Source organism: Lonchura striata, chromosome 32 (assembly GCF_050655825.1).
Source record: "Lonchura striata isolate lonStrDom1 chromosome 32, ASM5065582v1, whole genome shotgun sequence".
NCBI classification, from domain to species: domain Eukaryota; kingdom Metazoa; phylum Chordata; class Aves; order Passeriformes; family Estrildidae; genus Lonchura; species Lonchura striata.
The window spans coordinates 5608236-5636186 of NC_140734.1; the positions used below are offsets into that span (position 1 = coordinate 5608236).

General features: G+C 52.8%; 2 protein-coding genes across 2 annotated transcripts in view; both read left to right on the top strand.

The window, feature by feature from the left end:
* The window catches only part of LOC144247856 (uncharacterized), a 48577-nt gene extending 21641 nt beyond the window's left edge, over positions 1 to 26936 (top strand). Inside the window, 3 exon segments of the mRNA XM_085564371.1 lie at positions 983 to 2335; positions 6847 to 10674; positions 26601 to 26936. Coding sequence (XP_085420497.1) covers positions 983 to 2335; positions 6847 to 7511 — 2018 coding nt within the window. The 3' untranslated portion in view covers positions 7512 to 10674; positions 26601 to 26936.
* On the top strand, positions 7915 to 26936 carry LOC144247858 (uncharacterized). Its single transcript, XM_085564080.1, has 5 exons — positions 7915 to 7951; positions 9973 to 9975; positions 10244 to 10674; positions 11957 to 12038; positions 12225 to 26936. Exons 1-5 carry the CDS (start codon positions 7915 to 7917, stop codon positions 13400 to 13402), a joined length of 1731 nt encoding a protein of 576 aa, XP_085420206.1. The 3' UTR covers positions 13403 to 26936.
* Positions 26937 to 27951: the final 1015 nt, after the last annotated feature.

Below are 27951 nucleotides of genomic sequence, written 5' to 3' on the forward strand. Positions count from 1 at the left end.
ACCCCCTCGGCATGGCTGAGCAGGACCCGGGACAGGCGGGAGATGCCCCGGACCCACAGAACCCCCCAGCAGCTGTGGGAAGAGGGACCCTCATAAACCCAAAGTAAGGACACTGGAAACAGGGAACTCCTGGGAGAGGTTTTTGGGTTTCCTCCTTGATTTTTGGAAGATTTTCTAGCTACCAGTCATTCGGTGGCTTCTAGGTATGCACTTGGCCAGTGGGATCTTCAAAGGCAATGCACTTGTTATAAATTGAGGCAAATAATTTGATTCTACCTTTTAAAATAAATTACGAATTTTATTAATTACAGCAAGCGATAACAAGCAAACAGCAGTGTGTGCAGCCGGGGTGTCTGTGCTCTGCCAAGGCCTGACACCCCTCCCTCTCTTCAGTCACTTTTTATACTTTTCTTGAGAGTTTCACATACTTATCTCCTCTGCGTTCTACTGGGCTGGCAACAGCAGATATCACAAGCGGGGTGAAGACTCTCTTCTGCTCTGGTTATCAGTTTCAGCCAGTCCTGCAAGATCTTTCTTACATATATAGTCATTACATTGTTTCACTATATTTGCTTGCAGTTACCAGCCTTGCCCAAGCCTGCAAATTCCATGCCCCAACCCCTACATTTTTCCTCTATCCTAATTTCACACTCTAGATGAACAAACAAGTCAATGCAGTTTTTTACACACTCAGCTCTTGTTTTTACCCTGAAGCAGAATTTCTGATTCCCAAGCCTTATCTGGAGAGAGGAGGAGGCTGTGATGAAGTGGAATTTGCCCCGGGACCCCCAGTCAGGTGAGGAGGAAGGCAGTGCCCCTTTCCCCCTGTCTCCTGCTCCATCTCCCAGCCCAGCAGGGCCCCCGGCTGCAGGACAGCCCTGCTGCCGATGCTCTCCTGCTGGGGAGGCACTGGGGGGATCTCCTTGCCCTTCTCTCTGGCAGGGAGGCAAATCCCATCCTCTCCTTGTCCTTTCTCCCCTAGACAAGGAGCTGAGGATGCAGACCAGGAAGAACAAATCCCCACGGAAGAACCTTGTGTCTGAGCTGCTTTTGATTGGCTCCTTGGTGCAGGAATCCAACGGGGAGGAAAAGCCCCAGAGATCCTGCAGGAGGAGGGGCTGCAAACCGAGCCCAGGGTGCTCTGAGCAGGAAAGACCCACCCCGTGTGAGGAAGGCAGCCAGAGATCTGGCCAGGGCTCTGAGGTGGTTGTCCATGAGAAGCTTGATGATGGCACGAAGTCCCACAAGTGCTTGGAATGTGGGAAGAGTTTCCAAAAACACTCCCTCCTGGTCCGCCACCAGAGGATCCACACAGGGGAACGGCCCTACAAGTGTGGGGAATGTGGGAAGAGCTTCAAGTTCAGCTCTGAGCTGGTACAACACCGGAGGATCCACACCGGGGAACAGCCCTACGAGTGCGGAGAATGTGGGAGGAGGTTCCGCCTGAGACACCAGCTGGTCCAGCACCAGAGGACCCACACTGGGGAGAGGCCCTACGAGTGCGGGGAATGTGGAATGAGGTTCAGCATCAGCTCCCAGCTGATCATCCACCAGAGGATCCACACCGGGGAACGGCCCTATGAGTGTGGGGAGTGTGGGAAGGGCTTCACGAAGAGCTCCCACCTGCACCGCCACCAGATGATCCACACGGGGATACGACCCTATGTGTGTGGGGAATGTGGGAAGGGCTTCCGTGACAGCACTCTCCTGATCATCCACCAGGCAATGCACACTGGGGAAAGCCCCTACAAGTGCTCAGAATGTGGGAAGAGCTTCATGGAGAACTTCATGCTGAAGGTCCACCAGAGGATCCACACCGGGGAGCAGCCCTACAAATGTGGGGAATGTGGGAAGAGCTTTAGGCAAAAAGGTATCCTTATAACGCACCAGATGATCCACACCGGGGAGCAGCCCTACAAATGTGGGGAATGTGGGAAGAGCTTTAGGCAAAAAGGTATCCTTATAACGCACCAGAGGATCCACACTGGGGAGAGGCCCTATGAGTGTGAGGACTGTGGGAAGAGTTTCAGACACTACTCCAGCGTGATTGTTCACCAGAGGACCCACACTGGGGAGAGGCCCTATGAGTGTGAGGACTGTGGGAAGAGTTTCAGACACTACTCCAGCGTGATTGTTCACCAGAGGATCCACACTGGGGAGAGGCCCTATGAGTGTGAGGACTGTGGGAAGAGTTTCAGACACTACTCCAGCGTGATTGTTCACCAGAGGACTCACACTGGGGAGAGGCCCTATGAGTGTTGTGAGTGTGGGGAGAGGTTTCAGAGCAGATACCGTCTCCTCAAGCATCAAAGGATTCACACAGAATAGAGGCCCTTCCACTGTCCTGATTGTGGGAAGACCATTAAGAAAGACTCCACTCAGTCACACCTCAGTAGACCCACACTGGGGAGAGCCCCTAATAGTGTCCCAAGAGTGGAAAGAGCGTATCCCAGACCTTTACAGTAAGCAACAGGAAGAGAGGCACAGTAAGGGAAGCCCAACAAGTGCTCTGTGTGCAGGAGGACCTCTGTGTGCTGCTCCAACTCCATCCCCCATTGGAGGACCCCCATGGGATGATGCACAGTGGCCCTCGTTGGGCAGAGACTCTGTGCTGGAGCTGAGTGATTCACTGGCTGGTGGCCTGCACATGTTCCTGGCTCTGTTTGGGCACCTGGATGCAAGAGGAGCTGAAGGGGACATGGCCTTGGACAGTGATATGGGGAGTCATGGACATGGAAGGAGACATGGGCGACACGGGCATGAGTGGGTGTCGTGGTGTGTGTTTCGGATTGTCATTCCGTTCTAGTAGTCAGTTCTATAACCCCCTCCGTCTTTTCTATTTTTATAGCAAATTTGTTGCCTATGTGTTGTTCCTATCTCTCCTGTGTTGGAGGTTTTCCCCTAGGTGTCCCTCTCCCCAAGGACCTGCCCTTTTGTTCCATGTCCCTGCTCCCATTGAGTGTCACCCCCTTCCCGTGCCTGCCCCTTTCTCTAGAAACTTCCCTCTCCATTTTGTATCCTTGGAGGAGGCCCCAAGGATTGGTTTCAGTTGTTCTCCTCCCCTGCAATCCCCTCTTGGGTTAAACATTGGATCCCCGCCTTGTGTCCCTGCCCAGGTTTCTCGCAGCTGGTTAAAGTCTGTGCCGCCCCTAAGGCCTCCCCTGGATGTCAGTGGTTGTGTGCCTTTGTTCAGGGTCTTTCTGTCCCTGACCCCCTGGGAATAAGCCCCTTTGGAAAACACACAGGAGACCTCTCCCTGTTCCTTGTGCCCCCCTCGTCGCAGTCCCCCCGTGCCGTAGAGCATCTGTGCCCCACAGCCGCAGCCCAGGTTCAGCAGCTTTCTGGGGGCGGCCGCTCTCGCCGAAGGCGTCGGGAGTGAACCGGGCTGAAGGAATCCGGCACCGCAGCAGCTGGGGAGGGGGAGAGCCATGAATGGGGATATGGTGGCGATCCGGGCGTGGATGGGGACGTCAGGGGACACGGACATGGGTGGGGACACATGGGGGACAGGGACATGGGGGGGACATGGGGTGAACTCCCAGGGAATGTGGAGGATGGTGGGTTTGATCCAGTTGAGGGTTCTTGGGAGGAACGTGGAGTGCCGTGCCATGTAAAGTGAAATTCCTTGTGTTTTGGGAGCGTGCCATGGATCCAATAGGGGAATTCCCAAGGCTCCCAGGGGCTGCTTCTGCCCTGCTTCCCAAGGGAGCTGTGCAGGGGCAGGTGGCAAGGTGCAGAAGCTGTGTGGTAGGCTACCGGAGCAGACAGCAGAGGTGGCTTTGCTGGACATTTCCAGCCCATTCCCAGCTCAAAGCTGTGGGAAGAAGAAAAGGAAAGTGAGAATCCCTGAGAGAATCCCAGAACGACTGCGGGGAAAAGGTGTGGAAGCCCCTCCTGTGGTTCCCCTGATGATGAGACCCCTAAATCTCCTAGATTCCAATTCATCACAAAATATTAGAAGGTTTCCACATAATTGAAGATTAAAAGCAGTGTCCTAAGCATCAAAACTTCTCAAAAGATGCAAAGTAATATTCCGTGTACCCTAAGTATGAATACGTAGGGACCCTGGCCATGGGCTGCAGTCCCAGGAGGGAGAGACACCTCTACCCCAGGGAAGGTGCAAATGAGACCACAGCACTGCAACCCACGGATTTTACTGAACATATATTTTAATTAAGATAGTATTGACCAGGAAATGTGAGGTAGAGAAATAGGAAAGAGGTCTCAGGGACATAAAGAATTAGGAAAGATCTCTGGCTCGGACTCGGCAGCTGCCGGGGAGACTCGCAGAGCGCAGCGCCTTTTCCAATTCCTGCCACAGGACGCACTGACCAATTTCCTGTGAAACACAAGTCTAGTCTCCTGTGAAAATTTAAAAGTTTAATAAAGGACAATAGGAGACAAGAACCATCAAGCGAAGATGTTACATCCATGCTGTGTCTTCATTCATAGCCAAGATCATTCCTGTTATTTGGGATACATCCTTGAGATACCATTTTCAATGTATCAGCCTGTTCCATATTCATAAATAATTATGCCATAATATAAGTAGAATTATATAATAATTGTAAGTAAAGTTTATAAAATTCTAGAAATTATCAGAATAACTATTAAAAGTAAATTTTACTAAACTTATATGTAAACTTTTCCAAATCCAGTTTACATATTCCAAGAACTGTTTAGCATATCTCCTCCTCAAGTCTGCCTTTTTTGGGCAAGCGGATTCCCTGGTTATGGTTTTAGACCATTTATATCATAACCTTCAGGTTTGGACCTTGGTCCACGCTGTCTTCAGAAGGTGAGTGCTGATAGTTGGAATATCTGTAGCAGGTGTGCTCATCCTGTGTTCTTTGGGTGTGATCCCATTCAAGCAGGCATTGCAACACAAGCACATTAGATCAGCTATTTCACTAAGCTTAATTAACAACACAAACAAAAACTATATTTTTACAATAGAGTTACTTTAACACAACCCTTATAGAAGCCCTTTTAATATTTTCGAGAAGCCAGTGTTATAATATGTATCTGTAAGGCTGCTCAGCGGTGAGTCCGCAGTTCCCGGGCAGAGCCGCAGCGCCCAGCGCTCCCCACTTGCATCTCACCTGCGCCGCCCGCTCGCATCCAGCGAGCCCCGGGAGCGGGATTTTGGCTGGGCGGGAGGGGCACGGGACGGACGGGTCTGCACTGGGGGCCCCCGAGCCCCCTGCCCATCGCCGGGGGCTCCGGGGGGTTTCTCGCCCTGCCCGAGAGCCGCTGCTGCTGCGGCCGTGGGGCAGAGGGGGAGCGAAAGGGGGGTCCGGGGCGGGAGCGGAGGAGGAGGAGCGGGAGGAAGGGCAGCGGCAGAGAGGAAGGGGAGGAGCAGGAGCAGGAGGAGCGGGAAGAGGAGCATCAGCAGGAGGGGAGCAGAGGAAGGAAGGAGCATTGCGGGGTGGCAGGGCGAGCCCGCGGAGCCCGCAGCTCGGCTGGCCCCGGCAGCATCGCATTGCCCTGCGTGCCGCAGGTGAGCGGGGAGGGGAGGCTCGGCCCGAGTCTGTGGCGGCAGCTGCGGGAGGGGATTCTTTTGGGGGGTTTGTTGGGGTTTGTTTGGTGAGGTTTGGACCCCGCCGATTGCGGAGTCATGTCCCAGATGTATTTCGGTGTCGCAGGGAGGGGAATGTTTTAATTTCTCTGAGGAGGGGATGTTTTTGTCTGTTGCCGGAGTGCAGAGCTGAGCCGTAAATGGCCCCGGGGGGATTTGTCGGGGCCCACGTGGCGCTCGGGCCGGAGCGGCGGGCGGGCCATGGGTTTTGGGGATGGGCGGGAGGGGCGGGGGACGAAAGGCGGGAGCCCCGGCGTGGGGAGAGGGGCGATAGCAGAGCCGGGGGGGCTGCGGCAGGCTGGAGGGGTGGTGGAGGCGGGGGATGAGTGGGCGCGGGCGGGCGGAGCCTGAAAGTCTTGTCGGGGAGCGGGGGAAGGCGTGAGTGCGCGGAGTGGGGGGATGCTGGAGTAGGGGGCCCTGGGACAGCTGGGAGCCACGTTGGAATCAGGGGAGGATGAGCCCTGGGACTCCCAAAGCCCCTCAGCCCAAAACCCCCTCGGCATGGCTGAGCAGGACCCGGGACAGGCGGGAGATGCCCCGGACCCACAGAACCCCCCAGCAGCTGTGGGAAGGGGGACCTCAAAAGACATATGTAAGGACACTGGAAACAGGGAACTCCTGGGAGAGGGTTTTTGGTTTCCTCCTTGATTTTTGGAGGTTTTTCTGGCTACCAGACACTCGCTGACTTGTAGGGATGGACTTGGCCAGTGGGGCCCTCAAAGGCAATGCACTAAATTCTTGTTTTTCCTCCAAAGCAGGATTTCCCGTTCCCAAGACTTATCTGGAGAGAGGAGGAGGCTGTGTTGAAGCAGAAATTGCCCCAGGACACCCACGGAGTTGAGGAGGAAATCAGGGCCAATTTACCCTTCTCTCCTTCTCCATCTCCCAGCTCCCGGCTGCAGGACAGCCCTGCTGCCGATGCTCTCCTGCTGGGGAGGCACTGGGGGAATCTCCTTCCCTCTGGCAGGGAGGCAAATCCCATCCTCTCCTTGTCCTTCCTCCCCCAGACAAGGAATTGGGGATGGTGACTAGGGAGGACAAATTCCCCCAGCAGAACGTCATGGCAGAGACCTTTTTGAGTGTCTTGAGAGCGCAGGAATGCAATGGGGAGGAAAAGCCACGGAGATCCCACAGGAGCAGGGGCTGCAAACCCAGCCCAGTGTTCTCTGAGGAGGAAATGCCCCCGCTATGGGAGGGAGAGAGTCAGAGATCTGGCCCGGGCTCTGAGGTGGTGGTCCAAAAGGAGTCCCATGATGGTAAGAAGATCCACCAGTGCGGGGAATGTGGGAAGAGCTTTAGAATCAGCTCCCACCTGTACCGCCACCAGAAGATCCACACCGGGGAACGGCCCTACACATGTGGGGAATGTGGGAAAAGCTTCAGGGACACCTCTGATCTGATGTGCCACCAGAGAGTCCACACTGGGGAACGGCCCTACGAGTGTGGGGAATGTGGACAGAGCTTCAGCGTCAGCTCCCACCTGATCGTCCACCAGAGGATCCACAGTGGGGAACGGCCCTACGAGTGTGGGGAATGTGGGAAGAGCTTCAGGCTGAGCTCCAGTTTGATCCGCCACCAGAGAATTCACACCGGGGAACGGCCCTATAAATGTGGAGAATGTGGGAAAGGCTTCACAAAGAGCTCCCACCTGAACCGCCACCAGATGATCCACACGGGGATACGACCCTATGTGTGTGGGGAATGTGGGAAGGGCTTCCGTGACAGCTCTGACCTGATCATGCACCAGGCAATGCACACTGGAGATTGCCCCTACAAGTGCTCAGAATGTGGGAAGAGCTTCAGCCAGAGATCCAACCTGATTGCCCACCAGAGGATCCACACTGGGGAGAAGCACTATGAGTGTTCTGAGTGTGCGGAGAAATTTCACAGCAGATACCGTCTCCTCAAGCATCAGCAGATTCACACAGAATAGAGGCTCTTCCGCTACCCTGACTGATGAAAGGGCTTTAAGAAAATCTCCACTCACCTCACCCACCAGTGGATCCACACTGGGAAGAGTCTAAACAGTGTCTCAAGAGTGGGAAGAGCATATCCCAGACATTCACAGTGAATCAACAGCAAGGGAGGGAGCAGTAAGGGAAACCCAATAAGTGCTCCGTGTGCAGGAGGAGCTTTGGGTGCTGCTCCAACTCCTTCCCGCATTGGAGGACCCCCATGGGATGATGCACAGTGGTCCTCACTGGGCAGAGACTTGGTGATCCATGGTGCTGCTGATCCTCTGGCTGGTGGTCTCCACATGTTCCTGGCTCTGTGTGGGCACCTGGATGAAAGGGGTGCTGAAGGGGCTATGGCCTTGGACAGTGATATGGGGAGTCATGGACATGGAAGGAGACATGGGCAACACGGGCATGGGTGGGTATCGCGGTGTCTACTTTCAGTTGTCATTCGTTCCTAGTAGTCAGTTCCATAAACCCCTCCCCGTTTTCTATTTTTATAGCAAATTTCTAGCCCATGTGTTGTTCCTATCTCTCCTATGTTGGTGTTTTTGCCCAAGGTGTCCGCTCCCCAAAGACCTGCCCTATTCTTCTCTGTCCCTGCTCCCATTGAGTGTCACCCCCTTCCCGTGCCTGCCCCTTTCTCTAGAAACTTCCCTCTCCATTTTGTATCCTTGGAGGAGGCCCCAAGGATTGGTTTCAGTTGTTCTCCTCCCCTGCGATCCCCTCTTGGGTTAAACATTGGATCCCCACCTTGTGTTCCTGCCCAGGTTTCTCGCAGCTGGTTAAAGTCTGTGCCGCCCCTAAGGCCTCCCCTGGATATCAGTGGTTGTGTGCCTTTGTTCAGGGTCTTTCTGTCCCTGACCCCCTGGGAATAATCCCCTTTGGAAAACACACAGAGACCTCTCCCTGTTCCTTGTGCCCCCCTCGTCGCAGTCCCCCCGTGCCGTAGAGCATCTGTGCCCCACAGCCGCAGCCCAGGTTCAGCAGCTTTCTGGGGGCGGCCGCTCTCGCCGACGGCGTCGGGAGTGAACCGGGCTGAAGGAATCCGGCACCGCAGCAGCTGGGGAGGGGGAGAGCCATGAATGGGGATATGGTGGCGATCCGGGCGTGGATGGGGACGTCAGGGGACACGGACATGGGTGGGGACACGTGGGGGACAGGGACATGGGGGGGACATGGGATGAACTCACAGGGAATGTGGAGGATGGTGGGTTTGATGCAGTTGAGGTTTCTTGGGAGGGACGTGGAGTGCCGTGCCATGGAAAGTGAAATTCCAGATCATTTGGGAGCATGCCATGGATCCAAGAGGGGAATTCCCAAGGCTGCTTCTGCCCTGCTTCCCAAGGGAGCTCTGGTGGGGCAGGTGGCAAGGTCCAGAAGCTGTGTGGTAGGCTACCAGAGCAGACAGCAGAGGTGGCTTTGCTGGACATTTTCCAGCCCATTCCCAGCTCAAAGCTGTGGGAAGAAGAAAAGCAAAGTGAGAATCCCTGAGAGAATCCCAGAACGACTGCGGGGAAAAGGTGTGGAAGCCCCTCCTGTGGTTCCCCTGATGGCAAGACCCCTAAATCTCCTAGATTCCAATTAATCCCAAAATATTAGAAGCTTTCCACATAATTGAAGATTAAAAGCAGTGTCCTAAGCATCAAAACTTCTCAAAAGATGCAAAGTAATATTCCGTGTACCCTAAGTATGAATACGTAGGGACCCTGGCCATGGGCTGCAGTCCCAGGAGGGAGAGACACCTCTACCCCAGGGAAGGTGCAAATGAGACCACAGTACCGCAACCCACGGATTTTACTGAACATATATTTTAATTAAGATAGTATTGACCAGGAAATGTGAGGTAGAGAAATAGGAAAGAGGTCTCAGGGACATAAAGAATTAGGAAAGATCTCTGGCTCGGACTCGGCAGCTGCCGGGGAGACTCGCAGAGTGCAGCGCCTTTCCCAATTCCTGCCACAGGACGCACTGATCAATTTCCTGTGAAACACAAGTCTAGTCTCCTGTGAAAATTTAAAAGTTTAATAAAGGACAATAGGAGACAAGAACCATCAAGCGAAGATGTTACATCCATGCTGTGTCTTCATTCATAGCCAAGATCATTCCTGTTATTTGGGATACATCCTTGAGATACCATTTTCAATGTATCAGCCTGTTCCATATTCATAAATAATTATGCCATAATATAAGTAGAATTATATAATAATTGTAAGTAAAGTTTATAAAATTCTAGAAATTATTAGAATAACTATTAAAAGTAAACTTTTTTAAACTTATATGTAAACTTTTCCAAATCCAGTTTACATATTCCAAGAACTGTTTAGCATATCTCCTCCTCAAGTCTGCCTTTTTTGGGCAAGCGGATTCCCTGGTTATGGTTTTAGACCATTTATATCATAACCTTCAGGTTTGGACCTTGGTCCACGCTGTCTTCAGAAGGTGAGTGCTGATAGTTGGAATATCCGTAGCAGGTGTGCTCATCCTGTGTTCTTTGGATGTGATCCCATTCAAGCAGGCATTGCAACACAAGCACACTAGATCAGCTATTTCACTAAGCTTAATTAACAACAGAAAGAAAAACTGTATTTTTACAACAGAGTTACTTTAACACAACCCTTATAGACGCCCTTTTAATATTTTCGAGAAGCCAATGTTATAATATGTATCTGTAAGGCTGCTCAGCGGTGAGTCCGCAGTTCCCGGGCAGAGCCGCAGCGCCCAGCGCTCCCCACTTGCATCTCACCTGCGCCGCCCGCTCGCATCCAGCGAGCCCCGGGTGCGGGATTTTGGCTGGGCGGGAGGGGCACGGGACGGACGGGTCTGCACTGGGGGCCCCCGAGCCCCCTGCCCATCGCCGGGGGCTCCGGGGAGTTTCTCGCCCTGCCCGAGAGCCGCTGCTGCTGCGGCCGTGGGGCAGAGGGGGAGCGAAAGGGGGGTCCGGGGCGGGAGCGGAGGAGGAGGAGCGGGAGGAAGGGCAGCGGCAGAGAGGAAGGGGAGGAGCAGGAGCAGGAGGAGCGGGAAGAGGAGCAGCAGGAGGGGAGCAGAGGAAGGAAGGAGCATTGCGGGGTGGCAGGGCGAGCCCGCGGAGCCCGCAGCTCGGCTGGCCCCGGCAGCATCGCATTGCCCTGCGTGCCGCAGGTGAGCGGGGAGGGGAGGCTCGGCCCGAGTCTGTGGCGGCAGCTGCGGGAGGGGATTCTTTTGGGGGGTTTGTTGGGGTTTGTTTGGTGAGGTTTGGACCCCGCCGATTGCGGAGTCATGTCCCAGATGTATTTCGGTGTCGCAGGGAGGGGAATGTTTTAATTTCTCTGAGGAGGGGATGTTTTTGTCTGTTGCCGGAGTGCAGAGCTGAGCCGTAAATGGCCCCGGGGGGATTTGTCGGGGCCCACGTGGCGCTCGGGCCGGAGCGGCGGGCGGGCCATGGGTTTTGGGGATGGGCGGGAGGGGCGGGGGACGAAAGGCGGGAGCCCCGGCGTGGGGAGAGGGGCGATAGCAGAGCCGGGGGGGCTGCGGCAGGCTGGAGGGGTGGTGGAGGCGGGGGATGAGTGGGCGCGGGCGGGCGGAGCCTGAAAGTCTTGTCGGGGAGCGGGGGAAGGCGTGAGTGCGCGGAGTGGGGGGATGCTGGAGAAGGGGGCCCAGGGACAGCTGGGAGCCACGTTGGAATCAGGGGAGGATGAGCCCTGGGACTCCCAAACCCCCTCAGCCCAAAACTCCCTCGGCATGGCTGAGCAGGACCCGGGACAGGCGGGAGATGCCTCGGATCCACAGAACCCCCCAGCAGCCGTGGGAAGAGGGACCATCATAAACCCAATGTAAGGACCCTGGAAACAGGGAACTCCTGGGAGAGGTTTTTGGGTTTCCTCCTTGATTTTTGGAGGATTTTGTGGCTACCAGACACTCGGTGGCTTCTAGGTATGCACTTGGCCAGTGGGATCTTCAAAGGCAATGCACTTGTTATAAATTGAGGTGAATAATTTGATTCAGCCTTTTAAGATCAATTACTAATTTTATTAATTACAGCAAGCGATAACAAGCAAACAGCGCTGGGTGCAGTTGGGGTGTCCGTGCTCCGCCAAGGGCTGACACCCCTCCCTCTCTTTGGTCACTTTTTATACTTTTCTTGAGAGTTTCACATACATACCTCCCCTGTGTTGTACTGGGCTGGCAACAGCAGATATCACAAGCGGGGTGATGGGTCTCTTCTGCTCCGGTTACCAGTTTCAGCCAGTCCTGCAAGATCTTTCTTACATATAAAGTCATTACTTTGTTTCACTATATTTGCTTGCAGTTACCAGCCTTGCCCAAGCCTGCAAGTTCCATGCCCCAACCCCTACATTTTTCCTCTATCCTAATTTCACACTCTAGATGAACAAACAAGTCAATGCAGTTTTTTACACACTCAACCCTTGATTTTACCCCGAAGCAGAATTTCCGATTCCCAAGCCTTATCTGGAGAGAGGAGGAGGCTGTGATGAAGCGGAATTTGCCCCGGGACCCCCAGGCAGGTGAGGAGGAAGGCAGTGCCCCTTTCGCCCTGTCTCCTGCTCCATCTCCCAGCCCAGCAGGGCCCCCGGCTGCAGGACAGCCCTGCTGCCGATGCTCTCCTGCTGGGGAGGCACTGGGGGGATCTCCTTGCCCTTCCCTCTGGCAGGGAGGCAAATCCCATCCTCTCCTTGTCCTTCCTCCCCTAGACAAGCAGCTGAGGATGCAGACCAGGAAGAAGAAATCCCTTCAGAAGAACTTCGTGGCTGAGGCCCTTTTGAGTTGCTCCTTGGTGCAGGAATCCAACGGGGAGGAAAAGCCCCAGAGATCCTGCAGGAGGAGGGGCTGCAAACCCAGCCCAGGGTGCTCTGAGCAGGAAAGACCCACCCCGTGTGAGGAAGGCAGCCACAGATCTGGCCAGGGCTCTGTGGTGGTGGTCCATGAGAAGCTTGATGATGGCACGAAGTCCCACAAGTGCTTGGAATGTGGGAAGAGTTTCCAAAAGCGCTCCCTCCTGGTTCGCCACCAGAGGACCCACAGTGGGGAACGGCCCTACAAGTGTGGGGAATGTGGGAAGAGCTTCAAGTTCAGCTCCCACCTGACAGACCACCAAGGGATCCACATCGGGGAACAGCCCTACGAGTGCGGGGAATGTGGGAGGAGGTTCCGCCTGAGACACCACCTGGTCCAGCACCAGAGGACCCACACCGGGGAGAGGCCCTACGAGTGCGGGGAATGTGGAATGAGGTTCAGCATCAGCTCCCAGCTGAACGTCCACAAGAGGACCCACACTGATGAACGGCCCTATGAGTGTGGGGAGTGCGGGAAGAACTTCAGGAGGAACTCCCACCTGCACCGCCACCAGATGATCCACACGGGGATACGACCCTATATATGTGGGGAATGTGGGAAGGGCTTCTGTGACAGCACTCGCTTGATCATCCACCAGGCAATGCACACTGGGGAAAGCCCCTACATGTGCTCAGAATGTGGGAAGAGCTTCATGGAGAACTTCATGCTGAAGGTCCACCAGAGGATCCACACTGGGGAGCAGCCCTACAAATGTGGGGAATGTGGGAAGGGCTTTAGGCAGAAAGGTCACCTTATAACGCACCAGATGATCCACACCGGGGAGCATCCCTACAAATGTGGGGAATGTGGGAAGAGCTTTAGTCAGAAAGGTAACCTTTTAGTGCACCAGAGGATCCACACTGGGGAGAGGCCCTACAAGTGCAGGGAATGTGGGAAAAGCTTTCACCAGAGAATCAGCCTGAGTGTCCACCAGAGGACCCACACTGGGGAGAGGCCCTATGAGTGTTGTGAGTGTGGGGAGAGGTTTCAGAGCAGATACCGTCTCCTCAAGCATCAGAGGATTCACACAGAGTAGAGGCCCTTCCACTGTCCCGATTGCGGGAAGGGCTTTAAGAAAAACTCCACTCAGTCACACCTCAGTAGACCCACACTGGGTAGAGCTCCTAATAGTGTCCCAAGAGTGGGAAGAGCGTATCCCAGATCTTTACAGTAAAGCAACAGGAAGAGAGGCAGGAGTAAGAGAAGCCCAGCAAGTGCTCTGTGCGCGGGAGGACCTTTTGCACTGCTCCAACTCCATCCCCCATTGGAGGACCCCCATGGGATGATGCACAGTGGCCCTCAATGGGCAGAGACTCTGTGCTGGAGCTGAGTGATTCACTGGCTGGTGGCCTGCACATGTTCCTGGCTCTGTTTGGGCACCTGGATGCAAGAGGAGCTGAAGGGGACATGGCCTTGGACAGTGATATGGGGAGTCATGGACATGGAAGGAGACATGGGCGACACGGGCATGGGTGGGTGTCGTGGTGTGTGTTTCGGATTGTCATTCCGTTCTTGTAGTCAGTTCTATAACCCCCTCCGTCTTTTCTATTTTTATAGCAAATTTGTTGCCTGTGTCTTGTTCCTATCTCTCCTATGTTGGTGTTTTTGCCCAAGGTGTCCCTCTCCCCAAAGACCTGCCCTTTTGTTCCCTGTCCCTGCTCCCAGTGAGTGTCACCCCCTTCCCGTGCCTGCCCCTTTCTCTAGAAACTTCCCTCTCCATTTTGTATCCTTGGAGGAGGCCCCAGGGATTGGTTTCGATTGTTCTCCTCCCCTGCAATCCCCTCTTGGGTTAAACATTGGATCCCCGCCTTGTGTTCCTGCCCAGGTTTCTCGCAGCTGGTTAAAGACTGTGCCGCCCCTAAGGCCTCCCCTGGATGTCAGTGGTTGTGTGCCTTTGTTCAGGGTCTTTCTGTCCCTGACCCCCTGGGAATAAGCCCCTTTGGAAAACACACAGGAGACCTCTCCCTGTTCCTTGTGTCCCCCTCGACACAGTCCCCCCGTGCCGTAGAGCATCTGTGCCCCACAGCCGCAGCCCAGGTTCAGCAGCTTTCTGGGGGCGGCCGCTCTCGCCGACGGCGTCGGGAGTGAACCAGGCTGAGGGAATCCGGCACCGCAGCAGCTGGGGATGGGGAGAGCCATGAATGGGGATATGGTGGCGATCCGGGTGTGGATGGGGACGTCAGGGGACACAGACATGGGTGGGGAAACGTGGGGGACACGGACATAGGGGGGGACATTGGCTTAACTTTAAAAAATATCAGGCTCCAGCATGGTGTAGATGAATGGGGGCAGAGATCTCTGAAGTTTGCTCTTGGGGAAAGAGGTTTATTGGGGGTGCAGAAAAGTCCTGTCTCGTGCTGCCAGATGCGGCATGTGGCAAGGCTCAAAGAGGTGGAGGAAGGGAGAGACAAAAGGATGCTCTAGGAGAAGGGAAGCTCCTAGAGGGGGAGGAGGTTCCAAGGGAGGAGAAGATCCAAGAGAGCATGTGCCACTCGAAGTCCCCTTTTCAAGGAGGTTCAGGGTGGGCTGGAACAAGGCTCGGGCCAATGGGGTTACAGGCACTTGATTTTTTAGGGGAGGGACAGAGGTGCGGGTGAACCATACATCATTTGGGGTGTGAGATGGAACAGTCCACTTGACCCCAGGACCCATATGTAGGCGGGGTTGTTTTCCATCTAGATGGGAAAAGTGTTCTCATCCTGGCTGTGTTATTTATGGATAATCATATTTATCTATCTTCCCCGTTTCGTTAAACCATTTGAAAGCTAAACACTGACTTAATAACTATTTGTTGCACACTCTGAGCTATATAGGATATTGCTACTGAAACTACACTTATTACTTTTAAAACAATCAAGCTTACTTAACAGAGTTCCTTCAGCCAAGGTGCAAAGCTCAAACCATCAGATAAACTGTTCAGATAGATTACAGATTATAGTAGGGGTGGCACTGATTTCTTTACTGAGCCAACATTTTAACTTGTTTTACTGTTTTAGTATAATGGAAGAATTTAGCTGAGGTAGCATTATCAAAACCTTCTGGGGAAGGTTCTTTGAACAGATTGAAAAAGGTATATGTCAGCTAAAGAGATGGTACCAGAGCCTGCAGACTTGGCTAAAGCAACCCAGGCATTTGTCTTGGGTTGGCTTGCAGGTGAAACTTTATTATGAAAACTAAAACAAAAGAACAAGAGCAACAACAGGGGAACAAAAGCAACATGTGCGCGCAAACAAAAAATCTCCATTCTTTTCTTGGGCTGTTTTTGGCAGGTCATTTCTTCTTGGCTCTGCACAGTTCAAGTCTGAGCTTTTGCCTCTTGGCTTAGACTTGCAGAAACACTGCCTGGTATGGAGGTGCCAGCGGGCTTCACATACTTCGCTGGGACCCATTTGAATCCTTCACCTGTGAAAACACAAGCAAACCCTCTCCCCCATGTTACAAATTTGCATGGACCTTCTATTTGTCCTGGGTGTAAGGTTTTGATTAAGACTGAGGGGTGCCCTTTTATTTTTGCTCTTTTGTTGTTCAGAAAATGTCTATAAATCAAGGGGTGAGACTCTCCTTCAGAGCTATTTAGAAAATTGTGAGCATACAGGGCATTGCTCAACTTCTTTTGAGGTGTGGCCTGATAAATTCCCCTTTTCTGTTTTAATAAGCTGCGCTTTAGGGTTTCATGTTTTTTCTATGGTACTTTTCAAGAGTTGTTTACCATTAGAAAAGGGGATACCACCATTATTTGCTGCTTTTAGTAATTTTCTCTCATCGTGAGATGGGACAACTGTCCATTCTCTGGGACCACCAGATTTCTGGCTGAATGCCACAGGCATGGACTGGGGATTCAGACTGTCTTCTTTGTGAATATCACGTCTGAATGCATGCCAGTCTAACAGTTGGAGGTTATCAACACCTTTTTGGGAATCCTGTGAAACTGAGGCAGTGGGGGTAGTATTGGCAGGGGTACCACAGAGTTCTGTGTGTCCTGTATTTGTCAAAGCAGCTGCTAGGGTCCATTCTTTTCTTTCTCGCTGCATGCCAAGCTGTGGTGGATTATTGTGTGAACTGGATGCAGGAGCTGCTGGCAGCAGAGAAGCTGCTGGTGGATCTACAGCTGAGGTTTCCAGAGGCTGCGAGGGCGGCGGTGTGGGAGGAACTATTTGTGATGCGGCTGTAAGAAGTATTGGGCGTGTCCCTGCGGAGGGACGTGGCGGTGAGCCTGGAAGTGGTGGTACCAGCCGCGGCAGCAGCAGCAGGGCCCCCCTTTCCAGCTCTTGGGGCCTTGGCATCACTGCCGGAGGGTGCAGGGACGCCGGCTGAGTGCAGACCGCAGCATGGTGTGCATGGAAAACGGGGGGCTGCATCAGAGGCGCCGCAGGGGCGACAGGGAGTGGTTTGACTGGGGGCATCGCGAACTGCGCATTCACGGGGCGCGTCACTGAGTCCGCACAGCGAGGCATCAGGGTGGCCGTGTCTTCCTCGCAACTGGAGTGTGTGGGGGGCTCAGGGGTCGGGGAGGTGCCGCCGGGCAACTGTCGCGTGTTCATGGGTGCGGGAGGTGGCGGGTTCTTGATCTGGGGCTCCGGGGCATCCCCCTGTGGTTGGGGGAGCTCTGGCTGGGGGAGCGGCGGCGTGGGGCTTCCCGCTGATCGCTGCCGTGGCGCTGGGACTGGGGCTGTGGTCACGTGCTGTCGCAGCGCGGGTGGCATCTTGCCCCAGACCTCGGGGATTCCCGCGGGAGGCTGCGGCAAGCCGGATGCGGCTAGCGCCGGTTCAATTATTTGTAAAAACGTGGCCACGTTGTTTTGTAATAGGCCAGCGAAAGTAGCGACCCCTGTGGCCAGGGACGCCGCTGAGGGCGCAGGCTGGGGGGCTGGGGCGGCCGTGCCGGCCGAAACTGCGAGAGTCGGCGCTGAGTGGCGCGGGCTGGAGGATAAGGGCGTGGCAGGGAAAGCAGCGAAGGGGGCGCAGGGGCGGAGGGGGCTGCGTGGGGGAGACCCACGGTGAGGGCAGGGTCATCAGAAACCGCGCCAACGGGTGACGTGGCTGGGTCCGGTTTCTGTGGGGCAAACAAGTTGGCCACGGCTCTAAAAGCTGGGAGCAAATCACAAGCGTTAGGATCCTGTCGTGAAATATCAATAAAAAGTCTATTTCCAGCTGAGTCCCAAAATTCTCTGGTAAAGGCAGCTGACCTCTTAGTGTTAGGGACGTTAAGCAGGACCCATTACAAGAGGCTTTTTAACTCTTTCTTAGACAAAGCACTGTTACAGCTACATAAGAGATGGTTAAGTTGCTTACAGAGATCTCTATCAAGGGCAGAGTGGGATTGTCCCATGTTTTAGACCAGTGTAGCTCACCTCAATGTCGTGAAAGCAGGGTCCTCTGTCGAGTTCCGACGTACCTCCTGTCAGAGCTCAGGACACTGCGGGGGTCCCCTGAGAGCTCCGGATTCAGACGTCTCTCCAGGACGGGTTTTCCGTGCTCGGGACCTCCAGACTTCCCCCTCAGGGCTTCCAGCGCGGGCAGTGCTCTCTGCACGTGGCGGTGTGCCACAAGGCTCCTCACAGAGCTCAGGGTCGCTGCAACTCCGCAGCGTTTCCTGTACTCGAGGCAGGAATCTTCCAAGAGCTCTGAAAGCTCACTACTTAGAAACGAGCTGGGTGTGCTCAAGGAATGATTGCCTCCGCAATTCTTTGAAGAGCTCCAGCGTCAACTTTGCCTTGCAATGAAATGCCGTGCTCACGACAACGATGAGGAGGCTACCACAGGTAATTTAGTTACCGTGCATTGAGATGTGTCCCACAGGTAGAAGGGCTGGAGATGTTTTCACAGACGTGTGGATTCCTTTTCCTCGTTGGGCACCAGTCTGTTGAATATTTCTGCCTCTCCAGGACGGTTTGGGTGAATGTAGACAGAGATCTCTCAAGGCTGCTCTTAGAGAAGGAGGTTTATTGGGAATGCAGAAAGGTCCTGCCTCGTGCTGCCAGACGCAGCACGTGGCAAACCTTAAGAGGGTAGGGGAGATAAAAGAGGATGCTCAAGGAGAAGGGAAGTTCTAAAAGAGGGGTGCCGCGGCCCCGCCCCAGACCCCTGTCCTCAGCCCTGGCTAGCTCTCCTGTGGGGCGAGTAGGGCGAGTGGAAGCACCCTCCGCTGTACCCAGCTGGGCTTTGGAGAGTGCTTGGTGGGTCCTGAGGTCGCTGCTGATTCCAATGGCGAGGAAATGAGGAGAGGCACTTGTTGGGGGCAAAAATCCGATGTTTATTGAGGTCCTGGGGATCCAACAGCATCGGAGGGGGCCAGCCAGCAAGAGCAACTCCAGGGTGCTGGCAACATGTTACATAGGGAGAGGGAGGGGGGCCGATCAGCCAGTGGGGAACAGACAGGAGATACTCTTCTGGAGATTGACATGTGGGGGATCCAGTGAGGGAGAGACAGGGGAGGGGTCCCAGGCCCTCATCCAATCACTCGGTGCCCTGGATGGAAGTTTCTAGAGGTAGGGGAAGGGGCACCAAGTGACAGACAAGGCACCTGGGAGGGGACAGGGGACTGACTTGGCATTTTCTAGGGAGACTGACACATGAGGGAAGGCGGGAAAACTCAGGGAGAAACCAATACAGTATGGGGATACACTGGAACAAACCATGACAGAATAAAAATGTAATAAAACATATAAAAGCACAACTCCACATCTTCCCTTTTTTTTGTTTAAAAGGAAAGGGAAGAGAGAAGTAAAGATAACTTTTCTAATACTAAAGCCAATGACAAATACAACAGGGGCCAACAAAAGTAAAAGTCCAGTTCGAACCATGGATTGGATCTAACCAGAGTCCCCATCCTTCGAAAAGAGACCCCAGCCAGTGTGATGATTCTTTCTTGAGATGTGTTATCATATTTTGCATTTTGTCTATGGTGGCACAGATGTCCTCAGCCTTAGAACTTAGATTCATACAGCATTTGGCCAACGTAGTCCACATGTTAGCCTGAGGCTGAGGAATAACGCATGCCTGCTGGAGTCTCATGTTGATTGTGATGGTGAGAAGGATGAGGCTTAGTGTGGGTGACATCCTGGGTTAGATCCAAACTGGGAGAAATTCTGAAAAATAACTTAAAGATACATTAATAATCAGGGTAGGGGAGGTCTAGCTCAAAAGGGAACAAAGAGCCAAGGGAGCTGGAAAGGGAAGAGGTAGACCCAAAAAGGGAAGATTTTCTCTGCCTTCTGAAGGCAGCATGTCCTACCTGAGGACTCTCCGGTTTGGCTTGGGCTGACGGCCTGACAAATTTGGAGGGGACCCATCTCAGGCCTGAGGGCGTGGAGACACAAGCGTATCCTGGTCCCCAGGTGACTAAGTCATAGGGCCCCTCCTGCCGCCAGGTCTCGGAATCTTTAATGAGGACCGGCGGCTTTTCCCTGACCTTCCCCTGCTCGTAGTTGTTAAAGTGCCGAGTGATTGGCGGATTTAAACATTCAAAGGAGCAGTTAAGAAAGTTAATGGTAAAGAGGGCCCGCGCTAATTGAACCTGGGGGGACTCTACCTTCATTACCGGCTGTTGCTGTTTTAACATCCGTTTAAGACTCTGGTGAGTCCTCTCCACCACGGCCTGGCCTGATGGAGAACAGGCGATGCCAGTCTTGTGTTCTATTCCCCATTGCTGTAGGAAGCTGGTGAACTCCTTGGAGGTGTAACCTGGGGCATTATCTGTTTTGATTATTTGGGGACACCCAGCATAGAGAAAGCCTGTTTCAGACTTTTCTCGATATCTGAGGCTTTCTCCCCTGTGTGGGCTGAGGCAAAAACTGCCCCAGAGAAGGTGTCAACGGAGACATGGACGTACTTCATCCTCCCAAAGGAATGGATGTGAGTAACGTCCATCTACCACACCTCACAGGACTTCAGACCCCTAGGGTTGGCCCCTGCGCTCACCGATGGTAGGGGGAGCGACTTACGGGATGGGCATGTGGCCACAATGGCTCGAGCCTGGTCTCGGGTGAGGTGGAACTGTATTACCAGACCCGGTGTATTTTGATGGTAGAGCTGGTGGCTTATTTTAGCCTGTTGGAATTTATCAAGGAGTGACGCCATTTGCACGGGGGCGGCAGCAAGGGAATCGGCACGCCTATTGCCCTCAGCCAAGAACCCCGGCAGGTCAGTATGTGACCTGACGTGCATCACATAGAACGGCTGCTTTTGGTGGGATGATAACTTAATTAATTTTGAGAACAACCTATTCAAGGCATCGTTGGAAACACCTCGCAGGATTGCATCCTGCACTCCAGACACTACAGCTGCTACATAAGCCGAATCGGTGACCAAATTAAAGGGTTCAGAGAATCGCTCGAAAGCTCTAATGACTGTGACCAACTCAGCTACCTGAGGGGATCCTTCCACCTCAACATCTGCCTCCCACCACTGAGTTTGAGGATCTTTCCAAGTCACAACAGATTTGTGGGACCCTGCGGACAAGTCAGTAAAAACTGTTAGGGCTTTCAAGGGTTTCTTGCTCTGAATTCGCTTTGATGATAGTGTGAATTGAATCTCTGAATTAAAAATTTTGTGGACTGGTCTCAAAACTGAAATTTTGTCCGTGTTGCTATCTAGAGCAAATTGTAATGATTCATTTTCCTGTAACAGGTGTTCCAACATAGCCTTTGTGAATTGACCCAATTCCAATTTAATGGGAATGTGAATGCATTCAAAGTCACATCCTGCCAACTCATGAATCCGCGCTCTAGCATTGCGGATTAGATCTGCCACCAGGTGTTGTGGTCGTGTCATTCTCTTGGACCAGTGGCGACTTAGGAAAACCCACTCGATGATGGAGAGTGGGTCCCTTCGGTCCTGGTTACCCTTGCCTAGGGTGTCTGTCCACTGAAAGATAACACCATGGAGGTGTGGCAGTCTGCCCAATATGATGAATTTGAAGGGCAGACCCGGATCGTACCTGTGGGCCTGCCTGGCAGATATTGTCTCCTGAACCCTGTCTAATGCAGCCTTGGCCTCTGTGGTGAGTTCCCTGGGAGAACTAGGCTCTTTCCCCCCTTTCAATAAATCAAAAAGGGGGGCCTAGATCTTCGTTAGTGATACCTAACCAGGGTCTCACCCAGTTTAAGGATCCACACAGCTGCTGAACGTCAGCTAGGGTCCGAATGTTATTTTTGATTGCCAATTTTTGCGGAACAATGGTCCGCTTGTTTGTTTCCAAACCAAGGTACCTCCAGGGTGCCATCGATTGAATTTTATCTGATCACAGCTCGAACCCCACAGCAACCAACACATCGGTTGTCAGGTTAAGCGCGTATGTAAGTAAATCGCTGTTGGGGGCACAAATGAGTATGTCATCCATGTAATGTCGTATTATCACGCCCTCGGTGGCTGCATGCACAGGGGACAGCAATGAAGAAATGTACCACTGGTAGATGAAAGGGCTATTTTTCAGGCCTTGGGGTAGAACTCTCCAGTGATACCTGTCCATTGGGGCTTCTCAGTTAGTGGAAGGAACTGAGAAGGCAAAACGTGGCGCGTCCTCAGGATGTAGAGGAATTTGGAAAAAACAATTTTTTATATCAATGACTGCCAATTCCCAATTTTCAGGTAACATCGTGGGGGACGGCATCCCTGGTTGGAGAGGGCCTATGTCTTTAATGACTTTATTTATTGCACGAAGGTCGTGGAGGAAGCACAACTCGTCTTTGCCACGTTTTTTGAGAACAAAGATGGGGGAATTCCAGGGAGATGTTGTTTCCTGGATGTTCCCCTGAATGAGCTGCTCATCCACGAGCTCCCAGAACACTTTGAATTTTTGTTTGTTGAGCGGCCACTGCTTTACCCAGATTGGTGTATCCGTAAGCCAATTCAACTTCTGAGTAGGACACTCCTCAGTGGCCACTACCCAAAAAACCTGGGGGATCGGTATGTCAACTGTGACACCCATTGGGCCATTAGGTCCCTCCCCCACAAGGGTTCCGTACAGTCTAATACAAATGGATGTAAATAAGCCGATTGTCCATTTGGCCCCTCAAATTTTACGATGTTCTTTGATTGTTTGGCCAATTGTGAACCACCTACACCCTGAATCTGTCCTGCCACATCCTGCAATTCCCATCGTGACGGCCAGTCCCGCAAGGGGATGACCGTCACATCTGCCCCTGTGTCGAGAAGTCCATTGAGATATTTGTGCTCCCCGCTTTCCACATGTAGCATGAAGTTTTAGGTCTTTCCTTCCCCAGTATCTGGGCCTGACGCGCCTGGTAGATTTTGTCAGGTGACTGCTTCCATATGTCTTTGCGGAAAACTGGAGGCCCAGATACAGGAATGGCTTGGGCGATGATTTGGCCCTTGGGGAGGAAGACTGGCAGGTGAGAACAGTGCAGCCACAAGACCAAGTGTTTAGGATGTGCAGATGTCAGACTTGGTGCAATGGTGATGTCGACTGGTGTGAATTTTGTGTCCCCAAGAACGATACACTTACTGTGGAGGTTCCTCCAGGTTCTGGGGTCCTTGGTGTCAATGGTAATAAAGTGCCGATCAGTATCCTTCAGATGTAAAGGTTCACTCAGAGCCAACCTATAGGGAGAGAAATTGGATTGAGTATTAAGAATGGGCCTGGGGTGGTCGGGATCCCGGCCAAGCCAGGCTTTTGAAATGAAGTTCACATCCTCCCCCATATAGGCTGGTTCGTCAGCCGTAGTCAAATCCGACAGGGTGTCGTTTCTGGTGGTGATGTCTTTGTCCCTCCCCTCCTCGGATGTTGATTGTCCCACCATATTTATTTCCGCACGCAGGGAGAGACTGCGCTGGTCCATTAGTTTTTTGGTTCCCCCCCTGGGTTGGGGGCACCTCGGCCTTGCTGCTGCTGTTGGAATTTTAGAAGTCGTCCCTCAATGGGCATTGTGGAGGCCAATGGTCTCTTTTATTACAAAGATTGCAGGGTCTATCTGAATTAAATCCTCTTGGAGGTGGCCTTGAAAAGCAGCGTTTGGGAGCAGGAGTAGTTGATGGGGTGACATCTTCAGCGAAGGAGACTCTCCTGGATGGTGCTCGGGGAGTCCCCTGCAAGTCTCTAGGTGGGATGGTCACCTTGCGGGAGCAGACGTCCAGCATGCTTTGTAGTGTAGGCTCTGGGTCGACGGGGAGTCTCAGGATGGCTTGCCTGCATGCCTCGTTGGCATTTTGCCTGGCAACCTCGGTGATCATGCCTCTCCTGAGGCCCTCGTCTGGAACCTGTGCCTCAATGGCTCGGCATAGATGATCCACAAAACTCAGAAATTACTCTAATGGCTCCTGCTTCATAGATAAATAATTAATAATTGGGCTGGTAGGCCTTAGTTTAAAAAAGGTCTTCTCCACTGCCTTTGCGCTGACTACTAAAGCCTCCCTGGGGATCTTTTCAGCCTGCTTTGGCCCAAATTCCCAATCCCCAACCTTGCACAGATGGTCAATTGATAACATTCCCCCATTCGCATCCACAGAGGTTTCTGCATTAGCCCAGAGGAATGGCAAAAACTCCCTCACCTCCCGCCTCCATGCAGACTCCCAAACTAAAAACTCAGCCTGAGTTATTAAACATGAAAAGAGAGTCCACATGTCTGCGGGAACATACTCTGTGGAGGCAAGTGTTGCTTTTAACATCCCTCAAAAAAACTCGCATTCGCGGCCGAATTCCTTCTGGGCTTTATAGAGGTTCTTGATGACTTGCTGAGGAATGAGGGACCACTGTGCGAGGGGGCTGGCCCCCTGCCGTGGGGTGAAGGTGACAGGGGCAGCAGAGAAGGCAGGCAGGGAATGGGGCAGGCCAGAGTTCCCACGCTCCCCTCGCCACCCCCCGACCTCAAAACATGGGAACCGGAAGTTGGGTCGTGGGAACCGAGGGAGGAGGAGGAGAGAGGGTCAGGGCCAGGGGAAGTGGCTAATGGAAAGCTCACCCCAAAGGTGGAGCTGGGGGACAAGGTGTTAAATAATTCACAAGGGGGGGTGACTGAGGTGGGTGGAGGAGAGAAGTGGGCGGGAAAATCTGGGGAGTGGAAGGGGTTGGCTGTTGATTAGAAGGGGTTTCGGGAAGAGGCTGGAAAGGGATTGTGGGAAGAAGGAGCACATGTGGAGGGAAAAGCCATGCGGTCCCTGCCATCTTGTGTCCTTTGAGAAGAGGGGAAGCCATTTTGTGGACTGTGGGATAAGGGGTTAGGAACAGGATTGGGGAGACTAAAGCTTACAGAATGTCTACGGGACAGGGCTGTACATTGCGGGGAAACAGGGAAACAGGGAGAGTCCAGAGTAGTGCCAGCACTGTCCTGGTAAGGGTCCCGAGGATTCTCAGAGGGGCCAGAATCTGTCTGTGGACATAGCCAGGATGCCTATCTAAGAATCCCCGGTTTTTGGAAAGAGGGAGAGGAGAGAGGGGTAGGATTTGTAGAACTGGGATTTGGTTTGTCAGCCGATGGCTGTGGCAGAGCTTCCTAATTGTTTTATATAATATCCCTAATATGCAGTGCCAAATAAGTAAATTTGGAAAGGGAAGGATCCCCCTGTTTGAGGATTTCCCTTGCAACGTGGTGCCAAAAGGGACTTGGTATAATGTGGTTGCAGAAATATCTGGGAAGCTCTGTGACACCCACCGGACAAACCTTTTAACATCTGATTTTTTAAACTTTTTCTCCCCTCCAACTAGGATACCCACAACCTGGGAATAGATTCTCCTCTGTGGCATGGTCAGCTTTGCACCCATGCTGACAGATTTTAAGGTGTGCCACAAAGTCTACAGCCGGGAGAATTACAACGAAAAGGAAAAGACCACCCTGAACAACTTAGACTAACCTGCCCTTCAAGCTCCCCGCACCCCGGGAAAGGGATCTATAACAAAAGAATGTGGGGTCTTTCCCCTACACCCAGGGAGCAAGAAAAACCCACCCAAAGAGGGAATCCCTCCCCCCAACAATGGGGAAAAAAGGAAAACCCTCAAAAAGAGCAGGAGTCTAAGCCCCAAGGACCCCCTCACTCACCAGCAAAGAGGGTCCGGTCACGTCCAGGCAGAAACAAAAAAATCCAGGCTGCAGACACGTCGTAGGGGGAGCCGACTCCGGTGGTGCTGGCCGAAGCTGCCGGCCCCATCCCCGGGAGTGCCACTCACTAAAACGTGGGTCTGCTCCCACCGGGGTAATTTGACGGCTTAAAGGATAAATCCACGGGTCTCCTGGACTCCGAGGGTCCTCTGCCGTGGGGTCAGGCTCTCTTCTGGCCCCCCGGCAGGCCTCAAATTACCATGGCCCCGCCCCAGACCACTGTCCTCAGTCCCGGCTAGCTCTCCTGTGGGGCGAGTAGGGCGAGTGGAAGCACCCTCCGCTGTACCCAGCTGGGCTTTGGAGAGTGCTTTGTGGGTCCGGAGGTTGCTGCTGATTCCAACGGCGAGGAAATGAGGAGAGGCACTTGCTGGGGACAAAAATCCGATATTTATTGAGGTCCTGGGGATCCAACAGCATCGGAGGGGGCCAGCCAGCAAGAGCAACTGAGGGGTGCTGGCAACATGTTCCATAGGGAGAGGGAGGGGGGCCGATCAGCCAGTGGGGAACAGACAGGAGTGACTCTTGTGGGGATTGACATCTGGGGGATCCAGTGAGGGAGAGACAGGGGAGGGGTCCCAGGACCTCATCCAATCACTTGGTGCCCTGGATGGAAGTTTCTAGAGTTAGGGGAAGGGGCGCCAAGTGACAGACAAGGCACCTAGGAGGGGACAGGGGACTGACTTGGCATTTTCTATGGAGACTGACGCATGAGGGAAGGCGGGAAAACCCAGGGAGAAACCAATTGTTATGGTTTGACACAGGCACAATGCCAGTGCCCCCATGAAAATGTGATTTCTTTTTTGAATGCTGTGAAGTGGAATCTAGACCAGAGTAAAGCAGGCCTATGCTTAATAACAGGAAAAAAATCTTTATTAAGCTATGTCCTGGGTTGTAAGATAAGCTTGTATTCTATTTGCCATCTGTTGGAGGTTGGGCAGGTTTGTTATCTTTTCCAAGAACAATGGTTTGCTCCAAAGAAGTAATGGTTTGTTAATGGGCCATTGACTGATTCAGTGCAGGGCTGATAACGTAACACCATCCCATTGTGAGATATTCCGCCCAGAAGGAGAAGCCAAGCACTCTTTTATTAGATAAAAGGGGTACCTTTTGGGGGACAGAGCTCGCTCTCTCTTTACGGGACTCCCAGAGAAGCAGCTCTCTCTCTCTTTACGGGATTGCCAGAGAAGCAGCTCCTTTGGCGGAATTCCCAGAGAAGTGGCCGGAGCGCGGTGAGGCAGCAGCGGCAGAGCTTGGAGGCAGCCCCGGCGCAGAGGAAGACAGACCCAACTGCCACCAGATCTTCAGAGAAAACTATACCCTTCTAAAGATCACCACTGCAGCTGCAATTCATCAGCCACTGCAAGAGGAGCAGCTATCATCTCAACCGGACTGCTACCAACACCCCGAATCCTCAGGTTGTGGACTTTTTCACTAGTTTTGTTTGTACCAATTACATTTGCCTTTTTAAATTTTTATCTAGTTTTCTCCTAATAAAGAATTGTTACTCCCATTCCCATATCTTTGCCTGAGAGCCTTTTACTTTAAAAATCTTGGTAATTCAGAAGGAGGCTTTTGCACAGGAGGCTTTTGCCCTCCTTCACAGACTCCTGTCTTGTCAAACCAAGACAAGCTACTACTACAAAAAGGAAAAGGAAAGGAAAAAAGGAAAAAAACTACACAAAGATCAAACGAAAACCTTGCAAAGCCTTCCTCCCCCTACTACCCAACTCCAACAATCCACAGTGAGACACAATCTGGACTCTAATTAGGTTTCTATCTTCTAGATAATCGATACAGAGTCTATCGAGGGAACAGAGTCTGTCCTGTGCCACAGACTCTCTAAGAAAACACAACTCTACATCCTGTGTTTCCATGTTACTCATGGCACGGCCCGGAGAAAAAGTTTCCTATGGTGACCTTTCTCTTTTTCATGCACAGTGCTCTCACTACAATACATGGATGGACAGACTGCTTTTAGGACTTTTCTTTTCAAGGATGCCCTGCCAAGAGGGGAGAAAACAACAGTTCAGTTTTTCATTGTTTGGGACCGCAGTCCCCCCCATTTTTCCATTTCCCCTGGGGCCGAGGGTTCAAGAATAGAGATCTTCTTCTTTTCTCTTTTCTTTGAGGATAAGGGGGCGCCACCACAAACCCCCTAACCTTTTCTCCATTCACTCCACTTTTGTCTTTTCCCAGCTGAAGCAGGTCTCTTGACTCACTGGCATCCTCTTTAAACACAGTCTTTCTTGGAGGAGAAGATTGGTTCAGGTTGTGGCTAACACGGAAAAGTCCAGCCAAAAGCCACTCCTTGTCCCCCTCCCATTTAAAATTCCTCCTTCTAACATCCCAGGGTCCAAGGTGTCCCTCTTCCTCTCTTTCAAACTAAGGAGGGGAAAGGAAAATTCACAAAGCTTTTATTTCTCATGGAAGGGTTAAAAGTCCAAACTCCCAGGGATGGCTCAATGCCCAGACATCCAGCAACTCCCACGCACTGGGCACCTTGCAGCTCCCCCTGCTCCTCCTTCTTCGCGGT